This window comes from Pinus tabuliformis, chromosome J, assembly GCF_031772625.1.
Source record: "Pinus tabuliformis cultivar Carrire ecotype Pingquan chromosome J, CPIR1, whole genome shotgun sequence".
NCBI classification, from domain to species: Eukaryota; Viridiplantae; Streptophyta; class Pinopsida; order Pinales; family Pinaceae; genus Pinus; species Pinus tabuliformis.
In genome coordinates this window covers 94,980,398-94,996,390 of record NC_142295.1, presented here as the reverse complement: position 1 = coordinate 94,996,390, position 15,993 = coordinate 94,980,398, and the positions used below count along the sequence as shown (strand labels likewise).

Here is a 15,993-nt window from a genome sequence, read left to right as displayed (position 1 = left end):
TGAAAAAAGTGATAAAAAAGTTCTGGATTTGAGCTATAAATATGTTATACTGTTATTTTGACTGCTAATTATCTTTTCTTTGAACTTTAATATTTAAATTTCGGCCCTTTTGATTTGGATCTGTTTTTTGTATTATATGCTGGCTTCTATTGGGGCTTAACGGTTTTTAGAAATGAATACTCTTAAAAAATTGTGGCTTATTGTGTTGTGGAAAATGTTTGTGGGTCCATGATGTTGTTAGAATCTGCACAAGAAAAATTGGTGATTAAATTCCTTCTCGGTGTGTTCATGTCAGAAAGTTTTCTTTATTGTGTTGTGCCTTTTATGGTTGTGGACCTTAATACACTTTTGACATGAACATATCTCATTTTTTAATATTGTTTTTCCTTTTGCACTTCAGAGTCCCTTAAAGGAGTCGGCAATCAATCTGAAATGTGAAGCAGATAACCATAAAGTTGTGAATGATACACTACAGGTATCCATCTTGTGCCCTTATTCAATGCCATCTGCATATGCATGCATTTCTGGTTTGAAGTTATTAGTATCATATTGTAGGAACTGTCAAACTTCGGTTTTATGATGGTGTTTCATGTTACTGATTAGTAGCTGTTACTGATTTCAAAAGGTCGACCGTATTCTGGGCTGTCGTATCAAGGATCCAGGAATCATACCTCCAGTTTTGGAAGCATCAGCACCTTCTTCGTTTGCTCACACTCAAAACAGTTCTCTAGCCGCTTCTGATGGGTTGTCTCCATTGACTTCTGACAAATCTCCAAATCATTACAAGGGTGGTAGGCCAGGTTCCTATCCTGTTAGTGTTTTGGGAATTATCTCTGAGAATTGTGCAAGTGAACTTTGTGACAAAAGAACTGATAACCAAGGCAATATGTTGCTGGAAGATGATAATACTAAATTAATTCGTGAGAATCCTAATAAAGGGACAATACAGGAAGGGGGCACTTTGGAAATTAAAGATAGCACTAGTTCTGATTTTGTCGTCAAGGAGGAATTAATTCTGTCTACAAATTCAGATGTTTTGCCAATGAGAGTATCTACTGAAGATTTAGGTAACAAGGGAAGGACAAGTGAAAGGATTGCTAACTCCTTAGGTATGCCAGAATCACATCTAGATGATTTGGGTAAGGTTAGAGAAAGGCCTGAGAAGGAATTACCAGTCAGCAGTTCATCTGTAGATGCGAAGTTTGAGTGGAGGAAGGAAAATGTAAATGAGGATCATTTCAAAATTGACCGTGAGTCCACGAAGAGGCTGAAAGATTGTAAAGATTCATTAAAGGCATTGTCTTGTGGGCATGCTTCAAGTGAGCATCGAAATGAGGCTGATGTGAGCAAGGCAACAGGTACAACTAACGCCATTTTGAACTCTGAAACAAATCAATCGTTGGTTATGAAGGTGTCTTCCATCAGACAAGCAGAAACTTGTGAACTTGAGTTTCTGGTCAAGTGGGTGGGAAAATCTCACATTCATAATGAATGGGTTTGTGAATCTCGAATTAAGACACTTGCAAAGCGAAAGCTTGATAATTACAAGGCAAAGTATGGGACTATACCAATGAATATATGTCAGGAAAAGTGGAATCAACCAGAAAGGATTGTGGCTCGCCGTTCAGTGCATGGTGTTACAGAAGTATTTGTTAAATGGTGTGGTTTGCATTATGATGAGTGCACTTGGGAATGCATGGATGATCCTGCTATTGCAGAAAATAAGCACTTGCTATCTTACTTTGAAGAATTTGAGACAAAGGCATTTGTTGAGGATGAATCCACTGATGCTTCTGGAGACACTGATTCAGCTGTCAAGAAAAGTCAAAGACCAAGTGAAATTGAGCCACTTACAGAGCAGCCTGGTGAATTGAAGGGAGGTACCCTGTTTCCTCATCAACTAGAAGCATTGAATTGGCTGAGGAAATGCTGGCACAAGAAGAAAAATGTTATCCTAGCTGATGAAATGGGTCTTGGGAAAACCATTTCTGCTTGTGCTTTCATCTCATCACTATGTGAGGAATTCAAGGCAAAATCTCCATGTTTAGTTTTGGTTCCACTGTCAACAATGCCAAATTGGCTTGCTGAGTTTTCTCTTTGGGCTCCCCATCTGAATGTGGTTGAATATCATGGTAGTGCAAAGGCAAGAGCTACAATTCGACAATATGAATGGTATGCCAGCGGTTCCAAAGAGTTCTGTAAACACCAAAGGGTATATAAGTTCAATGTTTTGTTGACGAATTATGAAATGGTGATGGCTGATTCTAGTCATCTTCGTGGAGTTCCTTGGGAGGTCCTTATTGTTGATGAAGGGCATCGGTTGAAAAATGCAGGAAGCAAACTTTTCACTTTGTTAAATACATTTTCATTTGAACATCGTGTACTCTTGACGGGTACCCCATTGCAAAATAATCTAGGTGAGATGTACAACTTATTGAATTTCTTGCAGCCAGATAAGTTCCCATCATTATCTGCGTTTGAAGAAAAGTTTAATGATCTCACCACAGCTGAAAAAGTTGAAGAGCTGAAGAAACTAGTTGCACCACACATGCTTCGAAGGCTTAAGAAAGATGCTATGCAAAATATTCCTCCTAAGACTGAACACATAGTTCCTATGGAGCTGAGTTCTGTTCAAGCTGAGTATTATCGTTTAATGCTTACAAAAAATTATCAGATTCTGCGTAATATGGGAAGATCTGGATATCAGCAATCAATGCTAAATATTGTAATGCAACTGCGGAAGGTCTGTAATCATCCTTATCTTATAACTGGTACTGAACCAGAGACTGGATCTGCAGAGTTCTTGCAGGAAATGCGCATAAAAGCATCTGCAAAGCTGACATTGTTGCATTCCATGCTTAAAGATTTGAAGAAACATGGCCATCGTGTTCTGATATTTTCACAGATGACAAAACTGCTTGATATTCTGGAGGACTATCTCACTTTTGAGTTTGGACCACACTCCTATGAGCGAGTGGATGGATCAGTGTCTTTGGCAGACCGCCAAATTGCTATTACACGTTTCAATCAGGATAAATCACGCTTTGTTTTTCTTTTGTCAACTCGCTCTTGTGGCCTTGGCATCAATCTGGCCACTGCTGATACTGTAATTATTTATGATTCTGACTTCAATCCACATGCCGATATTCAGGCAATGAATCGTGCCCACCGCATTGGGCAGTCCAAAAGGCTTTTGGTTTATAGACTTGTTGTACGTGCCAGTGTAGAAGAGCGAATCCTGCAACTTGCAAAGAAAAAGTTAATGCTTGATCACCTTTTTGTTAATAAGTCAGGTTCTCAAAAGGAGGTAGAAGATATCTTGCGGTGGGGCACTGAAGAGCTCTTCCAAGATTCTGGTGAATTTGCTAGCAAGACATCTCGAGGAGAGAGCCTGAGCCATTTTGAAGGTGCAAATGAGGTGGATCAGCGGCAGAGAAAGAAAGTTGGTGGTCTGGGGGATGTCTACGAGGACAAGTGTTATACCGATGGGTATTCAAAAGTTGTGTGGGATGATGCTGCAATTGCACGGTTGCTTGATCGCTCAGAGCTGAATGGGGGAAGCTCTGAAGCATTGGAGGGAGAGTCAGAAACTGACATGCTAGGGTCTTTAAAGGTAAATTTTCTTATTGTGTTCTATTTGATTGTATATGTTTTAACATTCCTTCTTGTACTATATTAATCATGCACTATTTTGTTATGTGCCTCATCTTTAGGATTTTTAATGGAAATTTGAGAAAAGGGTCTTCTTATAGTCAATTTTAAGATTGGTTTAATTTTAGATTTGTTCCTCTAATGATTCTTTCTAGATTATTTTACTGTTCTGCTTTTCAAAATGATAAGCTTATGTAACATTTTTGGCATTCATTTTATCCTGGAAAATGACGAGCTTCATTCTGTGCCATGCCAGGTTCTAGCTATAATAATTTTCCTTTTTTGGTTTGGAAGTTGCAAACAAAGATAGAATCCTTGTCATGGGCTCCCCTTATTTTCAGATAGCTTGTCTTTAACTAATAGGAAGTTTGAAGTTTGAACACAAAATGTTGTCAAATAACAGCTATTTGTTCTTCAGACAATTATAAACAGTATGAGTTGGAAGGTGTAGACTGTAGACACAACATGTGTGAGATTTCTGCTATTTGAAATGGTAATTCAAGTTGAAGTTTATTTAACTTACTCTGGTGATCACAGTAGTTGAAAAGGACCGAGACATACCAGCATGCTAGATAAAACAGTGGAGTCCCTAAAACATTCCCTGACAAGAATATTTCAATACTAGAATGAAATAGTTGTCCATCCAAGCACATTAATAAAAAAGGGGCCTGTAAAGCACTGAGATATGCTTGTCCATCTCATTAAATTTGTGAGTATAGTGGGGCTGCATAGAATTGGGCAGCCCACATGAATATGAGCTTTGTGGGCCTGCATTGTGTGACCCTTGTATGCCTGCAAGGCACAAAATCAGCAGGAATTTTAACGACCTTTTTTGGGAATCAACAATTGACACAGGCACTATTTCTTCCTCACCTCTGCTGGAGGTCCTTCTATTTGAAATCGTAGGATAAGATAACTATATTAATGTCCAACGAATGAACACAAAAGTAGGTAAGCGGGCCTGAAGAGCACAATAATGTGGGAGTGCAAGCACAACTCATAGAAATGTCAAAAATAACATAGATAAAGAAACCTACATAACTTCAAAACACATGTATAAAACCGTGACAAAAGTAGGGTGATACAAAACACTAAGTGAGTTTGGACAACTCAAGAACCTCTCAAGAGGGAGAGAGAGATCAGACAATGAGGTTGATGATTACAAAGTCTCTTTAGTCTAAGGGCCGAGTGCAAGGGGGGCGAACAAGGATTGGCTTACTGTTGGGGTCCTCTGAATTTTGAAACCATCTGGGGTTCCAGTTGTATGATCTTGGGGGCAATGTACAGGTGAGTAATACTTTTAGCATTCAAGGTCAAAGGAAGGAAACTCCGAATGGATCTCTAGTTGGTCCTCTGAGATTGGGAAGTAGTCTGATAGGCAGGAGGTGGTCTACCCTGAGTCCATCAGGAGCTGATCTCTCTAACGCTCTGAGAATGTGTGTCCTGATGTATGGAGCAATACTGCCGAACTGGTCTCAATAATATTGGTTAGCCTCCCGGAGTTTGGTTTGGGGGGGGGGGTGTGGCTAAGGAGAAACCCATAGTTTCACCATTACATTGTCTGGTGGAATCTGGAGCTCTGTCGACCATTAGTTGCTCCAATTTGACAGATCAACAGGAAAGTATAAGGTGATTGGTTTTGTTATCCCAGGACATTGAAGGCATTAAGAAAGGTGCTCTGAGCCAGTCAAAAATAGCACCAGAAAAGTAGCCAAAGAACATCCAAATGATGTACGTTAACTGTTTCAAGGCAACAGTCCATGTATAGAAAATTCTTCAAATCAAGCAAATGAAACCTCTCAATAAAAGTTTATATCTTCAATACATAATAGTAGATGGAAAGCATCGATAGAGATGCTAATTATGGTGCCGATCTTCAGCTTAAAATATCACACAGAAAGAATGGCCAGGTCCTCCAAACAGAGCACTTAGGCTGACTAAAGATGGCAAAGAGGGTGTGTCCATGTCGGAATATGTTACCCAAAATACATCCTCTTGAGACTTGAATGCATTCAGTCCTTAACACAGAAATTTTTGAAGTAGTGTATTTCACTGCTAACATGATAGATGCATTGATTCATCATGTTTGGCTGCTTTCAGCTGTTAAGTTTAAAATTTGCTGAATTAGAAGGGATGGCGAATAAATTCATTCAAACTCGACAATTAAATTCTGCTGAATCCCATTTCCATAAAATACCATTTAAATTTGTTGAAATTAAAGGAAATTTGTCTCGAAATTCTTTTATCTTCTAGATTAAATGAATGTAATGTTGATTTGTGGTAGCATCGGATGTGCTCTAGCCATGAAAATTGGTGGAGAGGCTAAGGCACATAAGATTATCCAAGACCCAGAAATGGTTTGGGGAAATTCCACCCGGTTGGTGAGATATTAAAATGATTAATATTTTTAATGGGGTTTCTAAGTCTAAACTTACGAAAATTAAAATATTAATGGGTATTAATATAAAACTGGGTGAGAATGTTCTAAATGACATGGATCAAGCCAAATCTAATCTTAGCCGTTGATTAGAGACTTAATCTCGACCGTTGAAGACTCAATAGGAAAAGTATAAGAGGAGGCTTGAGGGTCAGTTGGAGATACACCAAATTGATCAGTCAGTTCGATTTTCTGGAGCAGGGTTTTGCTGAGAGAATCTACCTAGTGATCTGTTGCAGTGAGGGGCAGTTAGGCACGAGGCCGAGAATGCATAGCAGAGAGGCAAAGATAGTGCCAGAGAGATAGCACAGAGCCTGGAGAGGCTGACGTAGAGGCAACTGAGAGCTATGCAGAAGCTAAAGAGGCTAGCGTGGGTGACACAGAGGATCTGAGAGTTGATGCAGAGGCTAGCAGAGCTGACACAGGGCCAAGAGGCAGTGCCAAAAGAATTTTCGTGGGGCAGATTGAGTGCTGGTGGGCCGTGAAGGGTGACGCAGTCCCTGCAAAGTGATGCAGAGCAGTGGAAGCTGCCATAGTTGCTATGGGATCGTTCATCCTGTGATTGATCAGCCGAAATATCTGTCTCCGATGAGAGATACTACTGCAGAGGGCATTCTCTATTGGATGAGCCATTTCTGGCACCCAACTTGTATTCAGAAACTGCATAATAATAAAACCCTTATATTTGCTGCACCAGTTTTCGTGCATTGGGTTTTTTCGAGGACGATTGTCCAAAAATAATGGTGTCCCTTGTGTGTTTGTCTCAGTTATTTCAGTTGCTGATCTGTATTAGAATAATTCTATTTAGTGATTAATGCTCATTCTTATTCGCTGTTGCTATTTTTATCATTTTAGTAGTTTCTTAGATGAAACTGGTTGTTTCTTTTTCCTGATAGAAACTTGATGTTTCTATTACTGTAAATATCTCTGTATTACTTATTGAGCTTCATTTGCTCATGAAAATCAATTCAATTCATTGATTGATTATGGTATTAGAGCACAGGTATCTTTCGAAATAATTTTTCATTGCTTGAAACATTCTGTGGATCATTTCGAAATTGCTCTTGGAATCTGATTTTTTTTTTGGGCATCAATTGTTTTTTTTGGACGTCGTTGTTTAATTTGCGCCGTGGGTTCCGACTACTCCGAGGGTTTCTTAATTACTGGAGTATACTTTGGAGTCGATCCTCCAACTGATCATCCCACTGTGTTGCACCACAGCAACTCGCAGTCTAGTTTTTGGGCTTTCGCAGAAATTCGAATCCGTTACTGAGTGTGCAGTTTAAGTTGTAAGCGTGACCAACACGAGAATCTGGCGTGTCTTTTATGCCGTGGATAGCCGCATAAAGTTAAAACTTGTTCGGCATCTTATAGGGGTTCTCGCTAATTCTCTCTGGCGAACGAAGTCTCGTGCTGTTCATGGTGCTGCTCCATGGTGCCGACGCTCTGTTAATTGAAAGCAATATTGGGTGACTGTTTGAGGATCATATGAAAACCCCTCAGTAAAGTCGAAGACACAGGAGTTCGGTGTATCCTTAGAGGTTCAAACTAAGGGGAGCATTTGCTCATGGTACGCGAAGCACCCACGCAGTGGAGTTCTTGATAAATAGTGGTTACTGGTCAAGTGACGATCCACGCTATAGCATTTTCATTTCACAGTAGTCGCTATCATCGCACAAGGTGTCTTTGCCTGCGCTGGAGGAATTTTTTTTGCTGCTCATGAAATCTCTCTCCGTGGTCTGCAGAAGCAACGACGACGGGACAGAGTGACGGCTAGCGTCGGTTGCGTGTGATTAACAGACTGACGGTTAGGATCGTGCGATGGCTGTGTGTTCGCCATTATTATCAGTCGTTACAGCGTTTTGCACATTTCCGTGAATTATTTGAGGACGTGAGACTGTTTCAAATTGCTCTCCATCTATTTCTCGAACTGCGTGCCATATCAGAGACAAGTTTTGCATGTGCTGCAGAGGTTTAAAGGTTGAGATTTGGAGTATTAGAGGGACGTGTTCAGTCCTATTACTGGAGTAAAGTTTCGCGCTGTTAGTTGGAACTTGGCATTCCTGTAGCAGCATATGTCTCCACCTATATACCAGTGCGCACAACACAAAGCAATACGCGTCATTTAACAACGACCGTTGAGCAAACCAAGGAGGGGCCGGTAATTTTTTTCTTTTTTCTTTTTGGGCGTGATATAGGTATCATCTGTCCATAAATATTACTATTTTTGGGTCTATTTCTATTACATCAGCACCTGTCAGATTTTGTCCAGATCAGGTGGCATCTGTATTGAAATTTTGTGCCAAACTCCTTTGTTGTTTATCGTGTCTTGGGAAACGTACAGATGGCTTCGCTAACAAATCTGATGTTGGAAGGCAGTCAGCACTTTAATGGCACAAATTATAACATCTTTGAACAAAGAATGTTGACTATTTTTGAATATAGGCATCTTGATCAACTCTCTCTGAACAAAGAGCTCCGTCCTGGTACAACTGGCATCGATAAAGATAAGTTTGATGATTGAAATCGAGAGGTTGTTATGCTTCTCAAGCTCTCTGTGACTGATGATCAGTTACCGCAGATTCCTTCTGGCAAGACAGCTGCTGAGATCTGGCAACATTTGAAGGAACTGCATGAGACATCCGACAAGAGCAGAGCTTTCTTTCTCAAGAATCGGTTGTTCTCCATCATGATGGACGAACATATGTCTTTACAGGAACATCGTAACAAAATTAAAGACATTCGAGATCAGCTCGAAGCCATTGGTCGGACCATGGAGGAAGAAGATATGGTAGTCATCCCTCTGAAAAGTCTACCAAAATCTTATGAACACTTCATAGAAACACTCAACATTACCACCACAAATGTTGATCTGAAGTTTCCAGAGTTATGCACCAAACTCTTGCAGCAGGATCGTTGGAAATAGCAGTTTAGTAGTGGTGCTTCATCAGCCTCCTCAGAAAATGCTTTTGCTGCCAAATATCAGTCCTCTCAGTCCTTTCAGCAGAAAGGTTCTTCTCAGCCTTTTGATCCTGCTAGGAAGAAAAGTGTGCAGTGTAATTACTGTCACAAGTTCGGCCACATGAAGAAAGATTGCCGACAGAGGATTGCTTCTGAACAGAAGAAACAGGGAGGGCCCCATCAGACAGTGAATGTTGCAGAACATTCCGAGCAGATAGAATTTGCCTTTTACGCCTTTATGGCTAAAAGGTCTTCAGATCATGTCCCGTCTTCTGCATGGTACATTGACTCTGGTGCATCACACCATTTCTCTCACAGGTGTGGCTGGTTTATTGACTTCTCACCTTTCAGTGATTCCGTGGTATTCGACGGAGGTGAAAAGTACACAGTGGTTGGCAGAGGTACAGTTCAGATCCAGTCTGGTGGGTGCACACTCATCTTCCTGAATGTGTACTATGTTCCTGGTATGGAAATTAATCTGCTGTCTGTCAGCCAGATTATGAGGAACTCTCCTCAGCTTGATGTAGTGTTCAGTGCGCACAAGTGCTCCATTGTCGACAGGGAGACTAGTCTTACCGTTGCTGTTGGCCTAGAGGATCATGGTCTATACAGGCTTCTTGACATTGGTGATTCTCTAGAAGTGGCTCTAGCAGCTCATGTTTCTCCCATCAGCACTCTGTGGCATCAGCGATATGGGCATATAAACATGCAGTATCTCTCTCAGCTCTCTCGGGAGCAATGTTTTTAAAACCGGAACCGGTGACCGGACCGGTCCACCTAATGAACCGGTTTATCGACCGGAACTGGTCTAACCGGGACTGGTTTGGTCTAAACGAACCGGTTTTAAAAAAATACATTAAATAATTAATTTTTAATGAAACAAAACTATTTTTAAGATGTAAAACCATGATTCCAACCCAATAGAGACAAAATATGCAAAGTTTGCTCATTTATATACCATGCAAAGGTGAATATTCTGGTCAATGTTTATGGCACTGACACTGACAGTCAAGCAACCTGATTGCATATGTTGATATCAAACAATTGAAGCTCAGAGAACAGACATCAGATATGCCTGCAATAGGCCCTGGATACTAATAGTCTGCTGCAGATCTCAGATTAGGCTTGTGACAACAAGAGATGACTCATAAAATTGCTTTGCTCCAGAAGGTCAAAACAAATGCCAAATACAAAAGAATTTGGCCACCGATTTGTCATGGATCATTTGCAAGCTCTGTCAAACAAAGGGTCTGAATATACTTCAATATACTTCAGACAAATGCCTGGATTATATCAATGAATGAAGGCTCAAAAAGCCTGAGTATGTCACCGTGATGTATGACTACAAAAGGTCCTTACCACAGTCCGCACCAAGTCTTAGATTTGCCACAAGGAATGCAACCAATAAATTAAAGAAGGCTTACCACAGGTGCTGAGTAACCTCTGCCATCAAAGGAGCTTCAATCCCTGAAGAATGTCAACATCATAGGAATTATGCCAAAACTCTGGCATAAAGAAGGTGCCTCAGAAAGTTTGGATCGATGCCTCAAAATCTCCATGAAAAATCACAGTAAGATGCACAGGCCTGCTCGCATTAGGGCTTGGACAGAAGGCTGAATAAGATGCTCAGAGATGCGCTTAAGGATCAATGAGCATATGCCAAGAGTAAGCCTTAGTGTTATGGTCAAGAGGAGGCCGAAACAGAGCGCAGTTAACCTTTCTTAACCTCAATGAACAACCTTGGATGACACACCAGATTAGTGTCAGAAATGGCAGAGTAAGCCTCTACCAAAAGTATCTTCTATCAGCCACCAAAATCTTTTCAATAGTCTACAAGGGATCTCTGTCATAGTCTCGAACAAGCTCAGAGAATTGAATCAAAGATGTTTTGCTCCAGATCTAAAATAAGTTTCAACTTGTGCCAAAAATATGCAGTCAATTTGTGCCCTAAGAGGGCTGAAGACCTCAGACAATACTGCTTCAATATGCCAACGAAAAACCAGAACCAAATACTGCTTATTTCACGAAAAACCAGAACCAAATACTGCTTATTTCATGAATCGTTGGGCTTGCCATAAACCGGCCGGTTTAGGACGGAACCGGCCGGTTTTCACCGGTTAGGGCCAAAATTCGGGCAAATGAGGGATCTGACCGGGTTTTTAGGCCGGTTCGGACCGGCCAGCTAGCTAACCGGCCGGTTTGACTGGTTACCGGTTTTTCTGAGCGGTTTTTAAAACTATGCTCGGGAGGGACTTGTGTCAGGGTTACCTGATATTCAGACTCAGCAGTTGGGAGTATGCGACACCTGTCAAGCTGGCAAGCAACATCGGCCTTCATTCAAGGATGGAGAATCTTGGCGCGCATCTAAGGTACTCCAGTTAATTCATGCTGATATTTGTGGTCCTATGAATACATCTTCTATTGCTGGTTGCAAATATTTTTTGCTTATTGTAGATGATTTCAGTAGAAAGTATAAATCTAATGTATTTAGTACCTTTCAGAAGTTTAAAACCTTAGTTGAAAAAGAGTCTGGCTGTAATATCATGACTCTTAGGATAGATAACGCGGGGGAATTTTGTTCTTCTGCTTTTTCCAACTTCTGTGATACTCATGGCATCAAACACCAGTTAACTACACCCTACACTCCTCAGTAGAATAATGTTGTCGAACGCCACAACCGTACAGTTTTTGAAATGGCTCGTTCCATGTTACAACACAAGAGTGTTCCAAATAAATTCTAGGCTGAAGCAGTATTTACTGCTGTCTATCTTCTTAACTGATCACCTACTCAGGCTGTTAAGGGGAAGACTCCCGAAGAGGTTTGGTCTGGCCGTAAACCGAAGATCAGTCACCTCAAAGTATTTGGCTTGGTTGCATATGTTTGGATTCCAGTTGCTAAGCGCTCTAAGTTGGATTCCAAAAGCCAGAAACTCATGATGATGAAGTGAAAACTTCTCGATAAACAGAAATTTATATATAAATATTTTATTAAAAATATGAATAGATAGATGATGATTGATTACAATGGGGTTCCTGGCTTATATATCGCCATGGACACCCTTTGGGAAAGGGCATGATCTTATGATCGTGCCCTTTCATCTAATTAAAATTAAAATTAAATAATAAATCTAAAGTTAACTAATTTTTTACATAACATTGCCTTCCTCTCGAAAGAATGCTTTGTCCTCAAAGCATAAGTAACGACGGATGTTGTTGAAGAATGATTCATTCTCCCAGAAGGCGTATTCTTCGGGTAAGTCCTTCCACTTGATCAGATATTTCAAGATGATCAAGGTCGCACACTTTAAAAGGTCTTGGATTAATCTCTCAAGTTCCGTTTTTTGGTGATGTGGATATCGGTATGGCTTGATGTTGACAGGGTCTGACCCTGCCTTGACTTCTATTGTATGCTCAATTTCCCTATTAGGCGGCCTCTTCATTGGTAGGTCTTTAATTACTTTTTCATGCTTCCAAATCAAATCTTGTATCCCTGGTGACTCTTCTCTAGTCATATTTGCAGATAACATTTCTAATTGGTGACATTGTATTGCATAAGCAGGTGCTCTTCTTCGACTCAGCTTCATCATCTGAGATGATGATACAACTTGATTTTCTGGTGCTTGGAATCCGTGTAGTTTGTACTTCTGACCTCCCCATTTGAATTTTATAAATTGTACTTGATGATTGGCGGCATAAGTGCCTAAAGTTCGTAGCCATTGGATACCTAGGACTACATCTACTCCTCCTAACGGTACCATGAAGAATGGAGACTCTAAATTAAAGTCTTGAATCTGCAAATTGACCTTATGGCATTTCCCTACCTTTTCAATCTTCTTACCATTAGCTACCATCACTTTCATGTTTGGTAAGGGAAATGAAGAAATATTGAGTCTCCTTGCCACGGTTGCATCTAAAAAATTGTGTGTGCTACCTGAGTCGATGAGAACCACTACGTTGTTCTTCTTTATGTGTCCTTTTAACTTTAAAGTCTGAGGTTGTGATATACCTGTCATAGCTGATAATGACACTTGCGGAATACTTCCGTCATCTAATTCTGGTGAGAATTCTGGGGTGTCTTCTGTGTCTTCTATGTCATAATCTTCACTATTTGAATCATTGGTTGCTTCACAATCATATTGGTTCTTTGGTTCTTTTCCTTTAGCACATCTATGTTTGGGGTCCCACTTCTCACCACAACGCTTACATTTACCCTCTTTTATCCTTTGCATTTCCACATTAGATTTTTCATCTTCACGACGATGTGGTGGAACATATCTTGTATCATTGGAGTCCACATACTGGGGTATCCTTCGTCTTGCATAAGTTTTTTCTGCTTTTGACCAAAATATTGGTTCAGATTTCTTTTCGGCTGTTTTTTCTTTTCGTCTTGCTACTTCTATAGATGTAATGTCATGCATCTCAAGTTGTGCTTGTAAATGGGTTTTGAGTCCCGAGATGTATGACTGAATTAGACGAGATTCTGATAACCCAGGTACTCGTGTTACTAAGGTCTCCCATTCTTGAGTGTATTCGTCCACACTTCCTTTTTGTCGTAACTTGATGAGTTTTGAAAAGAACTCTTCTTCCTTTACACCTTGGAATCTTTTGAAGAATGCATCTTTAAATTTCCTCCAGCTAATGACGTGTGTTGTCTTTTTCCACCACATATACCAGTTATATGCTTCTCCCTCCATTTTCATGGATGCATGCCTAAGCTTTTCGTCATCGTCATTGATGTCATATATCTCAAAGTATTCTTCTACTTTATTTATCCATGCAACATTGTTTTTTTCGTTTCCATCGAATTTAGGCATCTCAACTTTGGCCCTTCGCTGGTATGTTGCTAATGGTTGAGCGAAAAAAGGGTGTTGATTGGCAAAGTTATCCCAGAGTTGCTTGTTTGTGAAGGCTGTGTTACTCGCTTCTTGGTGGGGTGTCGCTGATTTTTTTGGGGATTCAACTTTTTCATGAGAGTCTGTTGACTTTGTTGAATCTGACGAGATGTGTTCTTGATTCTCTTCACCTTCTTTTAGTAGTTGTTCGGGTGTACAGTTCGACCTTTTACACAGAATTTTCAGCATTGTTAAGACCTCTCTGATGCCTGCTTCTGTCTGAACATTGTAATTTTCCATATTTATTTTTATTCGATTTGTCGTATCGTGAAGATTTTTTATTTCATCAGCTTGCTCCCCAAGCTTGATCTGGAATTCATTTAATCTTTTATTGACCTCATCGTGGTTGCTATTTATCTTATGCTCTGCATCCAACAATTTTTTTTGGAAATCCACCATTGTCATTGTCGACATTGAGCGGGTTTGCGGGGGCGTGTATTTATTTGCCAGCGAAAATATTTTTCCTCTTTTTTTTTTTATTAGCTAAAATAAATTTTATACATATAAATTTTAATTAATTAAAATAAATTTAATTAATTAAATTAACATATGTATATATATATATATATATATAAAAAACTTTTAATTAATTAAATTATATATATATATATATATATATATATATATAACTTTTTAATTAATTAAAATAATTTTAATTAATTACATTAACTTTTTATATATATATAAAACTTATAACTAAATTAAATTATGTATTATATATAACATAAAATATATATATATATATATATATATGTTATATATAATATATATAAATTAACGTTATATAAATGTTATGTATATGTCACGTTATTCACGTTAATAAACGGTTAGGTATGAAAAGTCACGTTCGAATGTATGAACAGTGACATCAATTAAAGATACGTTATTGTTGACCGCACGACCATCCACCCTTGTGCGGATATCACTGCAGAGCCCACCACAGGTCAGCGGAGATGGTCACGATGGCAGAAGTCCTCCGCTGATGGTTCGAATTATCACCGAGCGTAGCACCTCCCGATGTTGCGGTGTGGTTAGCTGGTGTGAAATTGTCCGTACGCGGTTAGCTGTATGCCCTGTAAAAAACCTGCGCTTGGCTGTTGTTTAGCCGCAAAGCCTATAACAACCACACTCCAGACAGAGCACGAATAGCCCACACGCACTGTTATTTTATGAAAACTCGTAGGGCCTGATGGCCAGCAAAATTTGTGGGTGTCACCAGTCTCGTGTTGGCTCTGATACTAGATGAAGTGAAAACTTCTCGATAAACAGAAATTTATATATAAATATTTTATTAAAAAGATGAATAGATAGATGATGATTGATTACAATGGGGTTCTTGGCTTATATACCGCCATGGACACCCTTTGGGAAAGGGCATGATCTTATGATCGTGCCCTTTCGTCTAATTAAAATTAAAATTAAATAATAAATCTAAAGTTAGCTAATTTTTTACATAACAGATGACAGGGTACAATGATCATCACAAGGCCTATAGGCTGATAGATATAGCCACTGGTCATCTTAGCTTCAGTCGGGATGTAGTATTTGATGAAGACAGAGGATTCTTTCAGTCTTCTCCTTTTGAGCAGTGTTCTGAGGATTAGCCTCACAGTGTTCTTCTTCCAGTAGGTCCACCTGATGGGAGGGATGATGCAACATCAGTATTTGATAATACACTATCTGAGCTTCCTTCAGAAAATAACCCTCCTCTTGCTGCTCCTATTGTTCTTGAACCTTCTCCACCTCCTCCTGATATTGGTTCCTCTACTCTCTGGCCTAAATGGTGGGCTAAAACCATTGGTGATCTCCGGGACAATGAGCTCCTTGAAGGTAGAACTTCTAGACATAAGAGCAAACAACAGTCTATAGTAAATTTTGCTCTTATGGCTAACCTACACGGTATTTTTGAGCCTCAAACCTATTCAGAGGCAAAGGGTACATCTGAGTGGGAACAAGCTATGGAAGCTGAATTCTAGAGTCTTCAGAAGAATCACACGTGGACCCTTTCTGATCTTCCTGCAGGGAAAAAGCCCATCAGCTGCAAATGGGTGT

General features: G+C 39.8%; 1 protein-coding gene across 3 annotated transcripts in view; it reads left to right on the top strand.

The window, feature by feature from the left end:
- The window catches only part of CHR4 (chromatin remodeling 4), a 349,593-nt gene that overhangs the window by 226,433 nt on the left and 107,167 nt on the right, over positions 1–15,993 (top strand). For all 3 annotated transcript variants that reach the window (XM_089377269.1, XM_089377268.1, XM_089377270.1), the window contains 2 exons: positions 401–475; positions 626–3,613. In XM_089377269.1, coding sequence (XP_089233395.1) covers positions 401–475; positions 626–3,613 — 3,063 coding nt within the window. The remainder of the gene's footprint in view (positions 1–400; positions 476–625; positions 3,614–15,993) is intronic.